The 18,592-nt window shown below is 46.2% G+C and overlaps 1 protein-coding gene across 2 annotated transcripts in view; it reads left to right on the top strand.

The window, feature by feature from the left end:
* The window catches only part of OLFM1 (olfactomedin 1), a 64,906-nt gene that overhangs the window by 16,643 nt on the left and 29,671 nt on the right, over window positions 1–18,592 (top strand). Inside the window, exons 1-3 of one of the 2 annotated variants that reach the window (XM_038744921.1) lie at window positions 7,955–8,187; window positions 12,345–12,494; window positions 16,904–17,059. In XM_038744921.1, coding sequence (XP_038600849.1) covers window positions 8,038–8,187; window positions 12,345–12,494; window positions 16,904–17,059 — 456 coding nt within the window. In that variant the 5' untranslated portion in view covers window positions 7,955–8,037. Of the gene's footprint in view, window positions 1–7,954; window positions 8,188–12,344; window positions 12,495–16,903; window positions 17,060–18,592 lie in introns of those variants that run through there. The other variant, XM_038744923.1, reaches the window with a different exon arrangement.

The raw sequence follows: 18,592 nt of genomic DNA, 5'->3' as shown, positions 1-18,592 counted from the left end.
GGATGGGAGAAGGAAGCTGCAGTGTTTTTACAGCCTGCTTCAAAATCTGTGACCTTCTTTCCAGAGGACCAATAGAAATTAATGGTAGTGGAGAATATATACTGTATTCCTAATTCCCATTGTGCAATTCTAGTTTAGGCTAGAAGATGGCGCCATTCTCCAACTATTGGGAGATATCATACATCGATGTCACAACACTGCATTCCTATTCCAAGAGACTGCTCATTTTTTGTTTCTCCTGTCATATACTCCTGATTCCTCTATGCGTACACACACACCATGGGTGTTAATTGTAACTTTTAAGAGTTCAGTGAAATTGTGTTAAAGGCCAGGAAAGCTTCATACCGCTTGATCATATGTTGATAATTTTGCCGAAAGCTTGGAAAGTGTGAGGTAGTTATGCCTATTTTTATTTCCTTGAATTCTCAAGGACAGAGAAACAGCTTCTTCGGGGGCCATTTAGTATTTCAGAGCTGGGTGATTCGGGTTTTAATATATCGATTTACTCACATATTAGAGAAGCAGCATGGCTCAGTGGAAAGAGCAAGGGCTTTGGAGTCAGAGGTCATGGGTTTGAATCCCGGCTCCACCACCAGTCTGCTGTGTGACCTTGGGCAAGTCACTTAACTTCTCTGAGCCTCAGTTACCTCATCTGTAAAAATGGGGATTAATATTGTGAGCCCCACGTGGGACAACTTGATCACATTGCATCCCCCCCAGTGCTTAGAACAGTGCTTTACACATAGTAAGCACTTGACAAATGCCATTATTATTATTATTATTATTATTATTATTATAGACACCATTTTCCCCATGGATTTCCAGCTGTGTGGGTGAATCCATTGTATTCACTCCCCCTGATTTGGGTGTTGAATTTCCAGCCTTACCCATCCCAAGTCCTTAACAAACTCAAACAGGATAGAAAATCAATCAATCAATCAATCAATCAATCAATCGTATTTATTGAGCGCTTACTATGTGCAGAGCACATAGAAAAGACCCTTTGTCCCAACACTTATTCCTGCTGATTTCCCCCTAACCAACCCTGTCCGTTTTCATCCACCCACTTTAAAAATGAAAGCTGTTGCCTATGAATATAGAACTGTCCTTTGTATTCAAAGACTGTCTTCCCTTTTTTAAAAAAAAATCTGTACTAAAACCTGGGGTAGATTCAATCAATCAATGGTATTTATCAAGGGCTTAGTATGTGCAGATCACTGTACTAAGCGCTTGAGAGAGTGCAATACAACAGAATTAGCAGGCATGCCCCCTGCCCATAACGGGTTTACAGTTTAGAGGGGGATACAGACATTAATATAAGTAATTCATAATATATGATACATATAATATATCTGCATAAGTGCTGTGGGGTTGGGGCAAATATTAATGTCCAAAGGTCACAAGATATAGTCATTCATTCAATCGTATTTATTGATCGCTTACTGAGTGAAGAGCACTGTACTAAGCACTTGGGAAGTACAAGTCGGCAACATATAGAGACAGTCCCTACCCAACAACAGGCTCGTAGTCCATGTCCTGCATGGGGCTCAGAGTCTTAATCCCCATTTTGCAGATGAGGTAACTGAGGCCCAAAAAAGTTAAATGGTTTGCCCAAGGTCACATAACAGACAAGTGGCAGAGCGGGGATTCAAACCCAGATCCTCTGACTCCCAGGCCGGTGCTTTTTCCACTAGGCCACACTGCTTCCCTTTGCTGGAGCTTTTGCCGTTTGCAGCCACTGATTTCTAAGATACTGCTTGGTTTTCCCCTCTTGGGTTATCCCACCACAAATTAAGCAATCACAGCATTTATTGAGTACATAGTGAGGGCAGAGCACTCTACTAACATTTTGAGAGATTATAACAGAGTTAGAAAGAACAATCATTTCCCTCAAGGAGTTTACAATCTAGAGGGAAGGCTGCTACTTAAATACATTACAGATGGGGGAGTTCAAGAGTATATAAAATATTTACATTAAGTGCTATGGGGATGGTAAAAATTAAAGTGCTTAGGCGGTACATAAGGGCTAAAATAGCAGCTAGGGGATATAAAGTGAGCATATTAGAGATTAAAAGGGTAGGTCTTCCTTGAGGAGAGGTGTTGGCAGGAACTAAAGCCCACCCAGGTAGGTCCCCTGATGAGCTTGGCTAAGTGTGGGAAGCACTCTTTAGGACATTTACCCAGCTTTTTCCCCATTCAAGGATCGAACGGAAGCTCCTTACCATCACCTTTAAAGCACTCAATCGCCTTTCCCCATCCTACCTCACCTCACTACTCTCCAATGCAATCCAGCCCACACACTTCACTGCTGTAGTGCCAGCCTACTCACTGTACCTCAATCTCATCTATCTCTCCACCAACCTACCCCCACATCTGCCTCTGGCCTGGAGAGCCCTCCCTCTTCGTATCTGACAAACAATTACTCTTCCCACCTTCAAAGTCTTACTGAAGGCACATCTCCTCCAAGAGGCCTTCCCCAGCTGGACCCTCATTTCCTTTTCTCCCACTCCCTTCTGTCACCTTGATTTGCTCCCTTTATTCACCTCCCCCTCAGCCCCACGGCACATATGAAGATATCGGTAATTTATTGATTTATATTGTCTGTCTCCTCTAGATTGTAAGCTCATTGTGGGTGGGGAATGTCTCTGATATATCATTATCCTGTACTCTCCCAAGGGCTTAGTATAATGTGCTGCACAGATTAAGAGCTCAGTAAATAAAATTGATTGATTCAAGGTGAGCAGTACATTCCTAAGTAGCTGTCAGAGTATCACCAAACACCACTGCTGCTGCCTTTTCAGTAATCTATCACACAATATCCGGGAGTTGAGACTTGCTTAGGACTTTTGATGAGGAGAATGAAGGCGTTAGAATCCTATTTCCGGTAGAGAACGGACATGAACTTAAATTGTTTTTTCCAGTAGTGGTGATGGATGGCACTGAGCCATCCAAACCACAGGCTCCAACTTTACATTGGGACTGTGAGGGTGAGAAGGGATTGGGAATTTTATTGGGGATGAGGACGGGGGAAAGCAGGTTTCAGAGAGCTAATAGATCAGAAAGACACCACCTGGATCTTTGCTCCTGTCAGGGACCTGGGAAGAGCTCAAATGGCTGTGGGGAAGATTGCCCCCATCTCCCCAGTGGAGTGGCCACCTACGATCCAACATACTTCATAGGGCGTCAACTACCTCACAATTAAGCAGTAATCCCTGTCTTGCTTAGCGTTTCTTTTTTTTTTTTTTATGTTAACCTGGGTAGGGGCCCAGAGAGGAAGAATGCTCCATATCTAAAATGGTTGGAGGACCTTGATCTAAAACCCTGGGGCAAATGTGCTTTCATGTCAAATCAGGGAAATGAAAGCCCCGTTTCAAAGAGGTGATGTCTGACCTGACAGACAGCTGTGGAGCTGGAGGTTTGATGAAGAGGTTTATTCTGCAGGAGGGCACGAGAGAGTTGAGGGGCTCTGTGTTCAGACTCTTGCCAAAGCTGCTGATGCTCATGGGTAACACCCAAACCACCCCTTCGGCACTCCCGTACCCTCGCATCCTGCCCAACATCTCCCAACTTCCTTGGGTATCTTCTTCCATTCTCGGTGAATTCATGTTCCCGGCCTTTGCTCAGGGGTAGCCTCCCCTCTCTTTCCACATTAGACAGAAGAGTAGGAGGTGGGCTGGGAGTTTCTATTCTACTAACTTTGTTGCATTCAAAGGTTTTGGATGTGAATTCAGATCAAGCTTTTGCTTGGCCATCCAACCTGGGATGGGGAGAGATAAAAAGGGGAGGTGAATTCTCCAAAGCTCAGTTTTAGAGTGGGCCTCCCCTAACCCCTCGTCCCACACCCCCTTTCCAGTCGGAGGAGACCTCTCAGGTAGAGTCCCCAAGTTTACTTGGGAAATGGGAGGCAAGGTCGTAACTTAATAATTGTGGTGGTTGTCAAGGGCTTACTATGTGCCAGGTACTGTACTAAGCTCTGGAGTGGTTACAAGTAAATCGGGTTGGACGCAGTCACTGTCCCACTTGAGGCTCACAGTCTTAATCCCCATTTTAAGCCCGAGGGAATTGAAGCACAGAGAAGTAAAGTGACTTGTCCAAGGTCATACAGCAGACAAGAGGCAGAGCCAGGAGTAGAACCTATGTGTGCTGGGGGGCCCACTTGCTGAGGTCTCTGGGGCTGAGAGAGGGTGATGGGGACAGGAAAGGGGAATAATAATAATAATAATAATAATAATGATAATAATAAAATAATAGTATGTGGTGAACCATCATAGGTGCCAGTCTAGAAATGAGAGGACCCAGGTTTGAGCCTGACCCATCCCATTAGCCCGCCGTGTGACCATGGGCGAGTCACTTAACTTCACTGTACCTTAGTTTCTCCATCTGTAAAATGGGGATAATAATACCTTCCTTTTGTCCCTACTTCACAGGGGTGTTGTGAGGGTTGAAATGAACCAATGAATGTGAGAGTGCTTTGGTAATTCATCCAGTCATTCAGTCTTTATTGAGTACTTACTGTTTGTAGAGCACTTTATTAAGTGCTGGGAAAGAACAGTGGAGCAATGAAGAGAGATGATCCCTGCCCACACCAGGCTTAGAAGTCTAGAAGGGGGGAGGCAGACATCAAAATGAGTAAACGGGTGTCAAAATAAATAGAATTATAGATCTGTATGCATCAAAACAAGTAAACAGGCCTCAATATAAAAGTGTTTTAGCAAATGAAAAGCGCTTAGTACAGTACTCCTCGTACAATAAGTGCTCACTTAATAATAATAATAATGATAGCATTTGTTAAGTGCTTACTATGTGCCAAGTTCTAAGTGCTGGGGGGATACAAGGTAATCGGGTTGTCCCACATGGGTCTCAGTGGAAAGAGCGTGGGCTTGAGAGTCAGAGGTCACGGGTTCTAATCCCAGTTCCACCACACGTCTGCTGTGTGACCTTGGGCAAGTCACTTCACTTCTCTGAGCCTGTTACCTCATCTGTAAAATGGGGATGAAGACTGTGAGCCCCACATGGGACAACCTGTTCACCTTGTATCTTCCCCAGCGCTTAGAACAGTGCTTCGTGCGGATCTTTTAGACTGTGAGCCCACTGTTGGGTAGGGACTGTCTCTATATGTTGCCAACTTGTACTTCCCAAGCGCTTAGTACAGTGCTCTGCACACAGTAAGCGCTCAATAAATACGATTGATTGATTGATCGATCGATCAGGTTGTCCCACATGGGGCTCACAGTCTTCATCCCCATTTTACAGATGAGATAACTGAGGCTCCGAGAAGTGAAGTGACTTGCCCAAGGTAATACAGCAGACGCATTGCCAACTTGTACTTCCCAAGCACTTAGTACAGTGCTTTGCACACAGTAAGTGCTCAGTAAATACGATTGAATGAATGAATGAATGTAGCGGAATCGGGATTCAAATCCATGACCTCTGCCTCCCAAGCCCGGGCTTTCCAGAGAAGCAGCGTGGCTCAGTGGAAAGAGCCCGGGCTTTGGAGTCAGAGGTCATGGGTTCAAATCCCGGCTCTTCCAATTGTCAGCTGTGTGACTTTGGGCTAGTCACTTCACTTCTCTGTGCCTCAGTTACCTGCTCTGTAGAGTGGGGATGAAGACTGTGAGCCCCCCGTTGGACAACCTGATCACCTTGTAATCTCCCAAGCGCTTAGAACAGTGCTTTGCACATAGTAAGCACTTTATAAATGTCATCATTATTATTGTTATCATTTCCACTGAGGCACGCTGCTTTTCTGAATGAAGGGGCACCAGAGGGCCCGCTGTTGGGTAGGGACCGTCTCTATATGTTGCCAACTTGTACTTCCCAGGGGCTTAATACAGTGCTCTGCACACAGTAAGCTCTCAATAAATACGATTGAATGAATGAATATGTACCAGTAAAATAAATAAATGGAGTAATAAATATGTACAAACATATCTACATATATCTATATATCTATTTATATATATCTATATATAGATATATAAATATACACAGGTGCTGTGGGGAGGTGAAGGAGGTAAGGCAGGGCCCACTGTTGGGTAGGGACCGTTTCTATATGTTGCCAACTTGTATTTCCCAAGCGTTTAGTACAGTGCTCTGCACACAGTAAGCGCTCAGTAAATACGATTGAATGAATGAATGAGGGGCAGAGGAAGGAGGGGGCTCAGTCCTCTTGTACTTCCCAAGCGCTTAGTACACAGTAAGCGCTCAATAAACACGATTGAATGAATGAATGAGGGGGAGAGGAAGGAGGGGGCTCAGTCCCCTTGTACTTCCCAAGTGCTTAGTTCAGTGCTCTGCACACAGTAAGCGCTCAATAAATACGATTGAATGAATGAATGGGGGGAGAGGAAGGAGGGGCTCAGTCCCCTTGTACTTCCCAGGAGCTTAGTACACAGTAAGCGCTCAATAAACACGATTGAATGAATGAATGAATGAATGAGGGGGAGAGGAAAGAGGGGGCTCAGTCCCCTTGTATTTCCCAAGCGCTTAGTACACAGTAAGCGCTCAATAAACACGATTGAATGAGGGGGAGAGGAAGGAGGAGGCTCAGTCCTCTTGTACTTCCCAAGCGCTTAGTACAGTGCTCTGCACACAGTAAGCGCTCAATAAACACGATTGAATGAATGAATGAGGGGGAGAGGAAGGAGGGGGCTCAGTCCCCTTGTACTTCCCCAGCGCTTAGTGCACAGTAAGCGCTCAATAAACACGATTGAATGAATGAATGAGGGGGAGAGGAAAGAGGGGGGCTCAGTCCCCTTGTACTTCCCCAGCGCTTAGTGCACAGTAAGCGCTCAATAAACACGATTGAATGAATGAATGATTGAGGGGGAGAGGAAAGAGGGGGCTCAGTCCCCTTGTACTTCCCAAGCGCTTAGTACATAGTAAGCGCTCAATAAACACGATTGAATGAATGAATGAGGGGGAGAGGAAAGTGGGGGCTCAGTCCCCTTGTACTTCCCAAGCGCTTAGTACACAGTAAGCGCTCAATAAATACGATTGAACGAATGAGGGGGAGAGGAAAGAGGGGGCTCAGTCCCCCTGTACTTCGCAAGCGCTTAGTACACTGTAAGCGCTCAATAAACACGATTGAATGAACGAATGAGGGGGAGAGGAAGGAGGGGGCTCAGTCCCCTTTACTTCCCAAGCGCTTAGTACACAGTAAGCGCTCAATAAATACGATTGAACGAATGAGGGGGAGAGGAAAGAGGGGGATCAGTCCCCCTGTACTTCGCAAGCGCTTAGTACACTGTAAGCGCTCAATAAACACGATTGAATGAACGAATGAGGGGGAGAGGAAAGAGGGGGCTCAGTCTCCTTGTATTTCCCAAGCGCTTAGTACACAGTAAGCGCTCAATAAACACGATTGAATGAATGAATGAGGGGGAGAGGAAGGAGGGGGCTCAGTCCCCTTGTACTTCCCAAGCGCTTAGTACACAGTAATGAAAAGGGGCGGGGCTCCGGGGCCTGCAGGGGCGGGCACGTGTCTGCAGGGGGCGCCGGAGAGCAGCAGCGGCGGGACGTGTTCCACGTCCATGTTGCGTCCTCCAATCAGGAGCCCGGGAGGGGCCGGGCCACGCCCCCTCGGGGAGGAGGCCACGCCCCCTGCCGGCCCTGGCCACGCCCACCTGTCTCCTTGGGGCCGGGCCGGGCCGGGCAGGGCGCTGGCAGCTGGCAGCGGGAGGCGATGCCCAGCGCGGCGCCAGCCGGGCACACGGAGGGGCGGCCAGGGCGGCGGCGGCGGCGGCCACCGGCGCAGCCCGAGGGAAGGGCCACGGGGGAGCCGGCGGGAGAGCCCGCGACGACGGCCCCGCTTGGGGGTCTCCCCTGAGCCCCTGCCCAGCCCCGGGGGGTGGGGGGCGGGGAGGGCGATGCCCGGGCACCGGAGGGCGGCCGGGCCCAAGGGGCGGCGGGGGAAGGCGGCGGTGGCGGCGCCCAGCCCGCGGCAGCAGCAGCAGCAGCAGCAGCAGCGGCAGCCGCAGCCGCAGCCCCGGGCCGCCTCGGCATGAAGGGCGGCGGGCGGAGCCGACCCCAGCCGCGATGTCGGTGCCCCTGCTCAAGATTGGGGTCGTCCTGAGCACCATGGCCATGATCACCAACTGGATGTCCCAGACGCTGCCCTCGCTGGTGGGGCTCAACACCACCAAGTTGACGGCGGCCGGGGGGGGCACCCTGGACAGGAGCACCGGCGTAAGTGCGATGCCCTCTCCCCGGCTCCGGAGTTTGGGGGCGGGGGGGGGATGGAGGGGGGGGCAGTCTGGCATTAAAACTCATACCAGGCAAGTCGTCTTCCAGCGGGAGGGCGCTTATAATAAGAATAAGAAGAATAATGGCATTAATTAAGCGCTTACTATGTGCAAAGCACCGTTCTAAGGAGCGGGAGGGCGCTTATAATAATAATAATGATGGCATTAATTAAGCGCTTACTATGTGCAAAGCACCGTTCTAAGGAGCGGGAGGGCGCTTATAATAATAATAATAATGGCATTAATTAAGCGCTTACTATGTGCAAAGCACCGTTCTAAGGAGCGGGAGGGCGCTTATAATAATATAATGGCATTAATTAAGCGCTTACTATGTGCAAAGCACTGTTCTAAGGAGCGGGAGGGCGCTTATAATAATAATAATGGCATTTATTAAGCGCTTACTATGTGCAAAGCACCGTTCTAAGGAGCGGGAGGGCGCTTATAATAATAATAATAATGGCATTAATTAAGCGCTTACTATGTGCAAAGCACCGTTCTAAGGAGCGGTAGGGCGCTTATAATAATAATGGCATTAATTAAGCGCTTACTATGTGCAAAGCACTGTTCTCAGCGCTGCAGAGGTTACAAGGTAATCAGGTTGTCCCACGGGGGGCTCACAGTCTCAATCCCCATTTCACAGGTGAGGTAACGGAGGCCCAGAGAAGTTAAGTGACTTGCCCAGGCGTAAGTGCGATGCCCTCTCCCCGGCTCCGGAGTTTGGGTGGGGAGGGGGGGCTGGATGGGGGGAGTCTGGCATTAAAACTCATACCAGGCAAGTCGTCTTCGAGCGGGAGGGCGCTTATAATAATAATAATAATAATGGCATTTATTAAGCGCTTACTATGTGCAAAGCACTGTTCTAAGTGCTGGGGAGGTTACAACGTAATCAGGTTGTCCCACGGGGGGCTCACAGTCTTAATCCCCGTTTTACAGGTGAGGTAACGGAGGCCCAGAGACTGTGAGCCCACTGTTGGGTAGGGCCCGTCTCTAGATGTTGCCAGCTTGTACTTCCCAAGCGCTTAGTACAGTGCTCTGCACACAGTAAGCGCTCAATAAATACGATTGATTGATTGATTGTGACTTGCCCAAAATCACACAGCTGACAATTGGCAGAGCCGGGATTTGAACCCACGACCTCTGACTCCCGGGCTCTTTCCACCGAGCCACGCTGCTTCTCTAAACCTCTGCCTTGGCTGGGAATCGAACCCGCGTGGGAGGGGAGAATTCTACCACCGAACCACCAATGCTCACATAAGTGGAGATACACGCAGCCTGGGGTGAGGGGTGGTCACTCTTGAGGGTCCAGGAGGGATGGAAGGTTGCCTTTCAGACCCTCCTTTCTGACAAATGGGGGGCTCTTCTAGCCAAAAAGGAACTGAGTATGGGCCAGACCGTTGGAGGGGGAAAAAAAAGCCCAATAATGCCAAAGACTCTGACTTTAATTCAGCGCTTAGAACAGTGCTTGGCACATAGTAAGCGCTTGACAAATACCATTATTATTATTATTTAAACATCAACCCCAATCAACAGCCGACCAAAGAGAATGACAGGGGGCATTCAAATCAATGCATTTAAGCACACGCAGGCATGAAAATACCCCCCCCCCCCCCATACACAGCCACAATTTTTACAGGAAACTAAATCCAGGTTTCCCCCTTTCTCCGCCCCATTCCCCGGAGGGGTCGCCCAGCTGGATCCAGGTGTGGCTTGGGGAAGAGCTGGGATGGGAAAGAAGCGGGTCTTTTGGGATGCATGTTTGGAAAGGGGCAGGTCCCTGAAAAGCGTTTCTGTTTTCACTTGGGGGCGGGGGGGAGCGGGACGTTAGGGTCTTCCTCTGCCCACCCACCTCCCCTAGTCGCCCACGGAGTTGGGCAGAAGTAGTCGTTGTCCTCTGCGAAGCCAACGTCCCCCAAGGGCTGTGCCTTGCCCCCTCGCAGAGCCTTGGGCAGTGTGGGGTTAACCGCGAGACTTTCTCGATTTTCTCTTAAATAGTTGCTCCTTGAGCTGAGTTGAGGATGAATGGATGGATAGATGGATGGGCTGAGGGAAGGGAGCTTCGACCGGAGAGGGAAGCATCAGGGACAGTGGAGCCCCCATTGCGGTTCTGGGTTGGGCTAGGGGTGGTACTGCCCTCGTTGAATCCCGTAACCAACGTTTCTCTCTCTTCTCTCTCTTTTTCTCTCTCTGTCTCTTTCTCTCTCTTTCCTCTCTGTCTCTTTTCCCATGGCCTTCCCTTCCCTCACGGCTGAGATCCTTCCTATTGCATAACAGTCCCAGGCTGGGCAAGTTGGAAAGTGTCAAAGTGGAGTCCTTGGTGGGAAACAGAATTCCGAGTGGGAGTGCGGAGGCCGGGGTGTCTTCCCTTTTAGCTATGCCAATTAAAGGAGGCCTGATGTGGGGGGAGGGCAGAATTTCCCTCCCTCCCCCAGGCTGGCCTTCTCCTGTTAACAGATGGACTTGGGAGGGGTGCCTGGCTCTTTTAAGATTAGGATTTGCTCTTCTCCGTTGACTAAAGTCAATAGCCATTAAGGTCAGGATTTTGTTCCCTGTAAAAATTTTGTGTGTGTGTGTGTGTAAATGCATTGATTCGAATGTCTGCTGTCATTCTTTTTGGTCGGGTGTTGATTGTGTTTTTGAAAGACTGATGTTTAAATTAAAGTCAGAGTCTTTGGCATTATTGGGCTTTTTCTTTTCAAATGGTTAGGCCCAGTATTCCCTATTCAGTTCCTCTTTGGCTAGGAAAGACCCCCATTTGTCAGAAAGGAGAGTCTGAAGGGCAACCTTCCATCTCCTGGACACTAAAGAGTTACCACCACCCACCTCAGGCTGAGTGCTTCTCCTTTTAAGAAAGATGCTGCATTTAACTACCCTCCTGCTTGAAGACAAATTTTCTAGTATTTGTTTTAATGATTCCATTTCATCTCACCTGGACATATAGAGCCACTTTAATTTAAAATGAGTAAGATAAAATAGATGTTCTCGTTGGTGTTATAGATTTTTTTTACCCTGTTCTTCCCCCTTCTTGCCAATTGTAAAAAATAATGAGCAGAAAAGAGATCAGGTGATCAGAGGCAAGAATAAAGGTTAATAATAAATTTTAAATATCGAGTTAGGAAATATAAATTGGTTTTAGGCATGCATTAGGGACTACACAAGCTAGAAACTATTTAGGGCTTCAGCTTAAGCACTGTATGTGCCTTAAAAAGGAGAAAATGACTGTACAGGGAGGCTAGATGAATCTGCAAGGTTGTATCTCTCATTAGCTAGTTCGGTTTCAGGGTTTTTAATTCGACCATCTCTATGTGGCAGTTTTGTGTGATGCTGAAAAAGACTTCACAACTTCCTAAAATCGCTGGAGCAGTTTGAAGACAAAACAAGAGAAGTTAAATGCAAAATGTTTTGCTCAAAATCAGTAATTTCTGGATTTCAGCACCTTGGAGAGCACCCCCCGGGAGCCGGGGGGGCGGGGGGGGGGGGGGGGCGGCGGGCATTGATTTCAGCTCCAAAAATGGGGTTCAGTTTCCAGTACTGTTGCTCCTCCCCAGTTTCATTTTGTGCTCGAAGTGTTAAGGAGAAACTGGGCAATGCCTTAACACTAACAATACTAACAGAAAGGGCTCAGATGTCTCTGATTCTTCCGTGCACCAAATATCTTCTTTTCAGATGAATCATGCAAACCATACTTTTCATCCTTTCTCTCCCTTTTGTTCACTTCTCCCTAGATCGTGTCCTCTAATTTTCTTCACTTTCCATCCTCCCCCGCCCCCATCCCCACCCCCTTGTTTTCTTAAATGTATCCGCCATTTGTTTTGAGGCCAAATTCTTGAAAATCCTTGGGGCTGAATCGAATGCCTCTTCAAATAAACGAATGCATTTTTGCCTTCCTCCATTTGTCAAGACATACAGTTGAGTAATGCTACCTGCAAAATGAGTTTTCTCATTCCATTGGTTAAGAGGATCCCACAGACCACTCCCTCAGCCCCAACTGCTTCTTTCTTTTTAATAAATCTTATTCTCTGCTGCCGTTTTCCTTGACCATTTCTCTTACATTCTCTCTTCCTCTCTCCTTCCACCCTCCCCGTCCCTTTTGACCCTTTCTAGGTGTTGCCTACCAATCCAGAGGAAAGCTGGCAGGTTTACAGCTCTGCCCAGGACAGTGAAGGCCGGTGTATATGTACGGTGGTGGCGCCCCAGCAGACCATGTGCTCTCGTGATGCCAGGACAAAACAGCTGAGGCAGCTATTAGAAAAGGTATGAATCACTGACTGGAAGGCAGGAAAGTTCCAGTGGAGTTAGTTCAAGAGCAGAGTCCTGGGGCTGTCCTCCCTGATTTATTTCTAGAGTTTCTAGATTTTCTGAAGGTGGCTTGAAGAAACAAAGGTTTTCATCAGCTTTTTAGGGGGTGGGAGGGGTGGGGGGGTCTTGAAGAAGAAGTAGTCAGTGTAATTAAATCAGGATCTTTGACTTATTTGGGTTGGTTAGCTATTAAAATGACTGGGTAAAATAACAGAAGTTTCAAATACTATGAAATTATAATTTACAGTTTCCTTTTTTTTGCACTGAAATCTATTTGATTCATTTTTCACAGTCTACAGGACAAGGAGATCAAAAGAATCTCACTGAATACTTGTCGGGGTGATCACTTTAGTCTTTGGAAAGCCAGTCCATTGAAGAAACTCTGTTTTCTTTGAATGTTGTTGTTTAACTTAACTGGGGTCTTGGGCTGTAATGTGACTACCGTGGCTGTGTGCATGCTCTGACGATGAGGGCCTTGGCAAAATATTTGAATTGAATGGGTGATTATAGCTTTGTCAACAGCAAATGGTGTAAATCATCAAACAAACAGAGCTCCATTGATAAAGGCTTCAGACTTAGGAAACCCCCTAGTATTTAACGAGAACATCTTACCAAAATGAATCATTGAAATAAAATCTCTTGGAGAGTAGTGTAACAGACAGAGAAAGGGGTTTTCACAGTGTGCCAGAGTCTCATAACAGCCTGGCCCTTATATCTCATGGACTGGGTAGCCACCTTCCAAGGGGCAAGGGTGACTATTTAATAGCTGACTCAGAATAAAGGTAAATCTTTAAAATAATAGCTCTGGTGCTTTGGAATAGTAAAGGCAGATTGAGTCATCTCGTCAATTCTCTTCATTCCCGTGATGGAGTTTAGTGAGTGGAGCACTCTGCCATTTTAGACAGTCTATTTTGAGGAAGGGACAAAAACCTTTTCCTTTCATTTGGTTCTGTATAGATTTTCCAGGACGAAGGCAAACCTTCAATTGTTCTTTAGCCAATATTCAATTAACCAAGATCAGCTAGGATTCCTACATAGGGATTTAGGCAGTCTCTGGAAATGGGATGGGAATTCCAGCTTGGCACATGCCCACAATACCAGTGCATGAGCAAGCCACACGAACTGACCCCCATCTGCAGGCCCAGGGCATAAAAGCATATTGGCCAGGGAGAAATCAGGACTTTGAAAATGCAACCCATGGGACTTCTATAGCCCTTTGCCAAAGTACTAATGCTCACCACTAGCCAATACATTTCACTTATAGTTCTGGTAAGTGTGGGAAGGGCTGGGAAGATTTTTCCAGTCTGTTAGATGGTACTGGAGCTCTCTATTAAGCTAATATATTATAAATAGGTATACAGTGCTCCAAGGGTGTGGAAGAATGAATTCACTTCCCAAAAGCCTTGTTATCTCTCCCAAGGGATGCCAGTAGCCTGGGAGATTGGAGAAGGCTGAGTAACCACTCCCCAAAAGCCCCCGTTCTTGCATCAAACATTCAGTAAGCATTCGGCATCTGTTCTTTGGGACTATGCAGAGAAGCCTCCCTGATATCAGTTTTAGCCAATGGTTCATCCCCTGTTTGCCCTTCAGGGAAAGACCACTCTTCCAAAAGTGTGACATTGATGATCAATCAATATTTGGTAAGAGCGCGGGCTTGGGAGTCAGAGGTCATGGGTTCAAATCCCAACTCCTCCACTTGTCAGCTATGTGACCATGGGCAAGCCACTTAACTTATCTATACCTCCAATTACCTCATCTGTAGAATGGGGATGAAGACTGTGAGCCCCATGTGGGACAACCTGATCACCTTGTACCCCCCCCCCCTTAGAACAGTGCTTCGCACATAGTAAGTGCTTAACAAATACCACTATAATTATTATTATATCATTAACTATCACTTGCCTTCCATGCAGGTGGTCCTTTTAAAGTCCCACTGCCAGTAGGGAAATTCTGAGTCTTTGCAAGTGTGTTTTGCTCCTTTAAGAGGGTCTTCCAGAGATTTGGAAGCCCTGAAATGGAGATGAGGCAACCATGCAGAAATCACTGCCACCCCTCAGGCTCATTTCCCATCTGAACATTGAGAATAACGCGTGCTTGCCATCTGCCTGTTCAGATGGAGAATCTTGGGGGAAACCCCAGGTTAAGTGGTGGAAGATCTGCCTAAATGATGTGGGATAAAGAAGCCAGGCTGGGGGGTCTGACACTTCTTTCAGTGGAGTCAACTAATAGGCAAAGTCTGTCTTCCTTCTGATCTGTGGGCCTATCTGGACCTCCTGCACAGATGATCTCTTCCTTGCCATTCTGTCTTGTATAGATTCAGGAAATACAGTGTGAGAGGTGGCCCAGACCTTGGGCTCTCACCTTGAAAATTAATTAAGGCTGCTGGGGCACCATCTCTTAATCCAACCACTCCTGGAGCAAATATTGAGTCCCTGCTTGGCCCAGTGCTGTTGTAAATCATCTGAACACATTTTCAGGGATTCTGTTATCATTCAGAAGGAGTTAACCTACTGACATGGATCTGCCTCTTTAAGAGGCAGCAGTGTCACCGCCCCCACCTGCCCCCACCACCTGCACTCCCACCAGAAACAGAGGAGGCAGGATTGTCTAAAGCCTGGAGTCCTGGCATCAGAAGACCTTGTCTCTCTCTCACACTACAACCCTAACCTTTCTCTCCCTCGGTTCCCCCAGCCGTGAAATATGCCCAGGTACAGATTAAGATGCCTATCTCATGGAACAAGGGTGAGGACAAATATGAGACCATACAGGTGAAAGCCCTTTAAGGGAAAGAGGATGTTAATCCAAGGTGTAATGGTATCCATTCCTACTTGCCTTTGTTGTTAGCATAATATATCCAGTACACAGTTTCATTAGCAGAAAAGGCTAATAGCATTTTAGATGATTACTGCCGTACATCTGTTTACCCAACTGAGCTACTTGGAATGAAAATGACTTTAAAGACAGAAGTTCCATTTTCAGGTAAGAGTAAAATTGCATTTCTGCTCTTTAATCCTACTGATAGAAACATGGAGTAATGGGAAGGCTTGCCAAAGTTGCCAGAGGCCAGTCTGCATCCATATTTTAATGGTATTAAAATCTAAGAAGCAGGGCTGGCAGGCCCATGAACAAGATTGCCTTATCTTGATAACAGATTACACCCAAGTCACCATCTTTCTCACCTCAGGGAAAGTCAAGTCATTATTGCAAGAGGAGCATTTTCTTTTTCACTAGATATTGAGGTTCATGTTCTAATATGGGTCTTTCAACCTACAAACAGCCACATGTAGCTCCTGGGGTGGCTTTCAGTAAAGAATCTGGAAAAGGGTGTGAAACAAGGGTAAATTGGAGACAGACCATGTGAATGTGGCCCAGAACTTGAAGGATACTGGTGCTGAAAAAAGAGACAATGTTGAATCAGGTTCAGATTGGAAATAAACTTCAAATTATTGGTTCACCTTTATGAAGGTGTCTTTCCATGATGAAATTGGATAGGGCTGCTGACAAGAGGCTGCTGTCTCTGGTATAGCTATCCCAACCTCAATTCTCATTGCCTGAAAAACAATCACATACGCAAAAGCCCATTGTGTCAAATTAAGTGTGATGGAAGGTTGGCTTGGCCCACTAAAGCAGTTTTTCTTTGAGGCTCTCTGAAATCCTGTTTAATATTAAAGTTACATCTTGGGGTTAGACTAGCTTTAGACCTGCTTGTAGGAAAAGAAAACAACAATTCTTCATTTGCTGGGTGATTGATTCTTGACTTTATGTTCTGAAAGCTCATGTTTGTGGACTAGGCATCTACCTGTGATATTATGCCCTGTGATGGATTGTATATGGGAAATAAAAAAAAAGTCCTGACGCGTAAACAGTGAGAATCTCTCCCCTGGTACTCCATCCTGCACTTAAGCAATCAATTCCTTCCCTGGACTACTTATGCATGCATTAGAAAATAAAGAGAATTCATGCTTGAAAGTCACTGCTATCATTATTCTTCATTAGATATTTATGTTTTCCAAACAGGATTTCGTCCTGGAAAAATTTAAAAAAAAAAAAAAAGCTTTTGACTACAACAATCACCACCAATCAAAGAGAAAATTAAGCCTCATTTTATCCTTGACTATCAGGCCTATTTGCATTCCTGATTGTTGAGTTGTTTCCAGAGCATGGTAGAATAAATGTTTGCTAACCCAATTTGCAGTGCTTTAGGATTCTTAGAGCACTCTCAGATATTGGTGATCATACACATCCCAGTTATGCACTAACATCATTGGCTGGAAGGCAAAGATCAGCGCCTTCCATCATGAGACAAATGATGCTATTTTGCTTGGAGTGAAGTTCATTTCTCGAACATTTTGCCCTTTTCACAGGTGCAAAACATGTCCCAGTCAATAGAAGTATTGGACAGGCGAACCCAGAGAGACTTACAATATGTAGAGAAGATGGAGAACCAGATGAAGGGGTTGGAGTCTAAATTCAAGCAGGTGGAAGAAAGTCACAAGCAACACCTGGCAAGGCAGTTCAAGGTATGTATGCCTCTTTCTCTTTTCTCTCCCTCTCCCCCCATCTATTTTCTTCCCTCTCCATATCCTCCCTCTCTTCCCTTCCTGCTTTCTCCCCTCTTACTCTTTGCTTCTCCACTGTTTCTCTTTGCTTCTCCCCTGTTCTTCTTTGCTTCTTCCATTCTTTCTTTCTCCTCTCTCTTTTTTTTCCCCTCTAGACTTCTCCTTCTTTCAACTCTTCAGAAAGTTGTGGCCCTTAAATCACATGCAAGTATATTTTCAGGTTCAAGTCATCCCTCCTTAGAACCATGAGAAATTCCCTTTAGTGGAAAGACATCACCAGGAACCCCATGCTCTGAATACAGTAATCGTTTAATAAATGCCATCAATTTACTAATTAATTTTAATTAATTAAAAAGATACCAAAATCATGACAATTTGGCAATATCATTACTGGGTTAAACTAATGGTTCATTCATTTTAGGATTCTGTGCCAAGCAGTGGCAACCGGTTGCTTGGAGGAATTGTGTGATGGCTGCCTTCCTTGCCACATATCCTAATTTTTTTTTTATTTGTTAAGCACCTACTATGTACCAGGAATATACTTAGCCTGGAGGAGATACAAGCTAATCAGGTTGGACACAGGTCATGGCCCATGTGGGTCTCACAGAATTAATCCCGATTTTACAGATGAGGTAACTGAGGCACAGAGAGGTTAAGTGACTTGTCCAAGGTCACACCGAAGATAAATGGCAGAGCCAGGATTAGAACCCAGGTCCTTCTGACTCCCAGGATGCCATCTAACACTAACACTTCCCTCTACATCCCCAGATTTCTTCTTACAGACCCTTCATCTCTTGAATGAGTAATTGAAATAACTGGGTTTATGTAGTCAAGGAGCAGAGTAGCTGAGCAGGGGTGAGAGGAAGGGAAGCATTATTCTCTATTGTCCTTCCACAGCTTCTCAAGGAAATCCCTTTGAGAGACAGGAAAAAACGGTGACACAGATGGAAGCAGAAGGATCTACTTGGGCTGATTAGAGACTCACTTGGGTGGGGATGGGGTTGGATCATGTTTCCTATATATTCTTATGTACACTTGACCTGGTTTGCCATAACTTCCCCTCCAAGCCCTGCTAAATGTTACCGCACAAGGGAATTGAAGCTTCATCTTCCTGTGTCTACCAACTCTGTTATAATGTACTCTCCCAAGTGCGTAGTACAATCAATCAATCGTATTTATTGAGCGCTTACTCTGTGCAGAGCACTGTACTAAGCGCTTGGGAAGTACAAGTTGGCAACATATAGAGACAGTCCCTACCCAACAGTGGGCTTACAGTCTAAAAGTACAGTACTCTGCCCACAAGCACTCGATAAATATGATTGATTGGGTCTGACTCAGTATAACCATGGGAGATGTAGGGCTAAGTTGCACCAAAACAGGGTTTTGTAAATATACAGCACCTATTTTATAGAGCTGAATCAGTGGCCAAAATGAGGAATATTTTAAAAGCCTAAACTGGTTTTAAAGGGAAAACCTCCTGAGGTGTCTCAGCTA

The sequence above is a fragment of the Tachyglossus aculeatus genome, chromosome 4 (genome assembly GCF_015852505.1).
Source record: "Tachyglossus aculeatus isolate mTacAcu1 chromosome 4, mTacAcu1.pri, whole genome shotgun sequence".
Taxonomy (NCBI): Eukaryota; Metazoa; Chordata; class Mammalia; order Monotremata; family Tachyglossidae; genus Tachyglossus; species Tachyglossus aculeatus.
The sequence above is the reverse complement of the archived record's forward strand: the minus strand, read 5'-3'. Positions and strand labels throughout refer to the sequence as shown.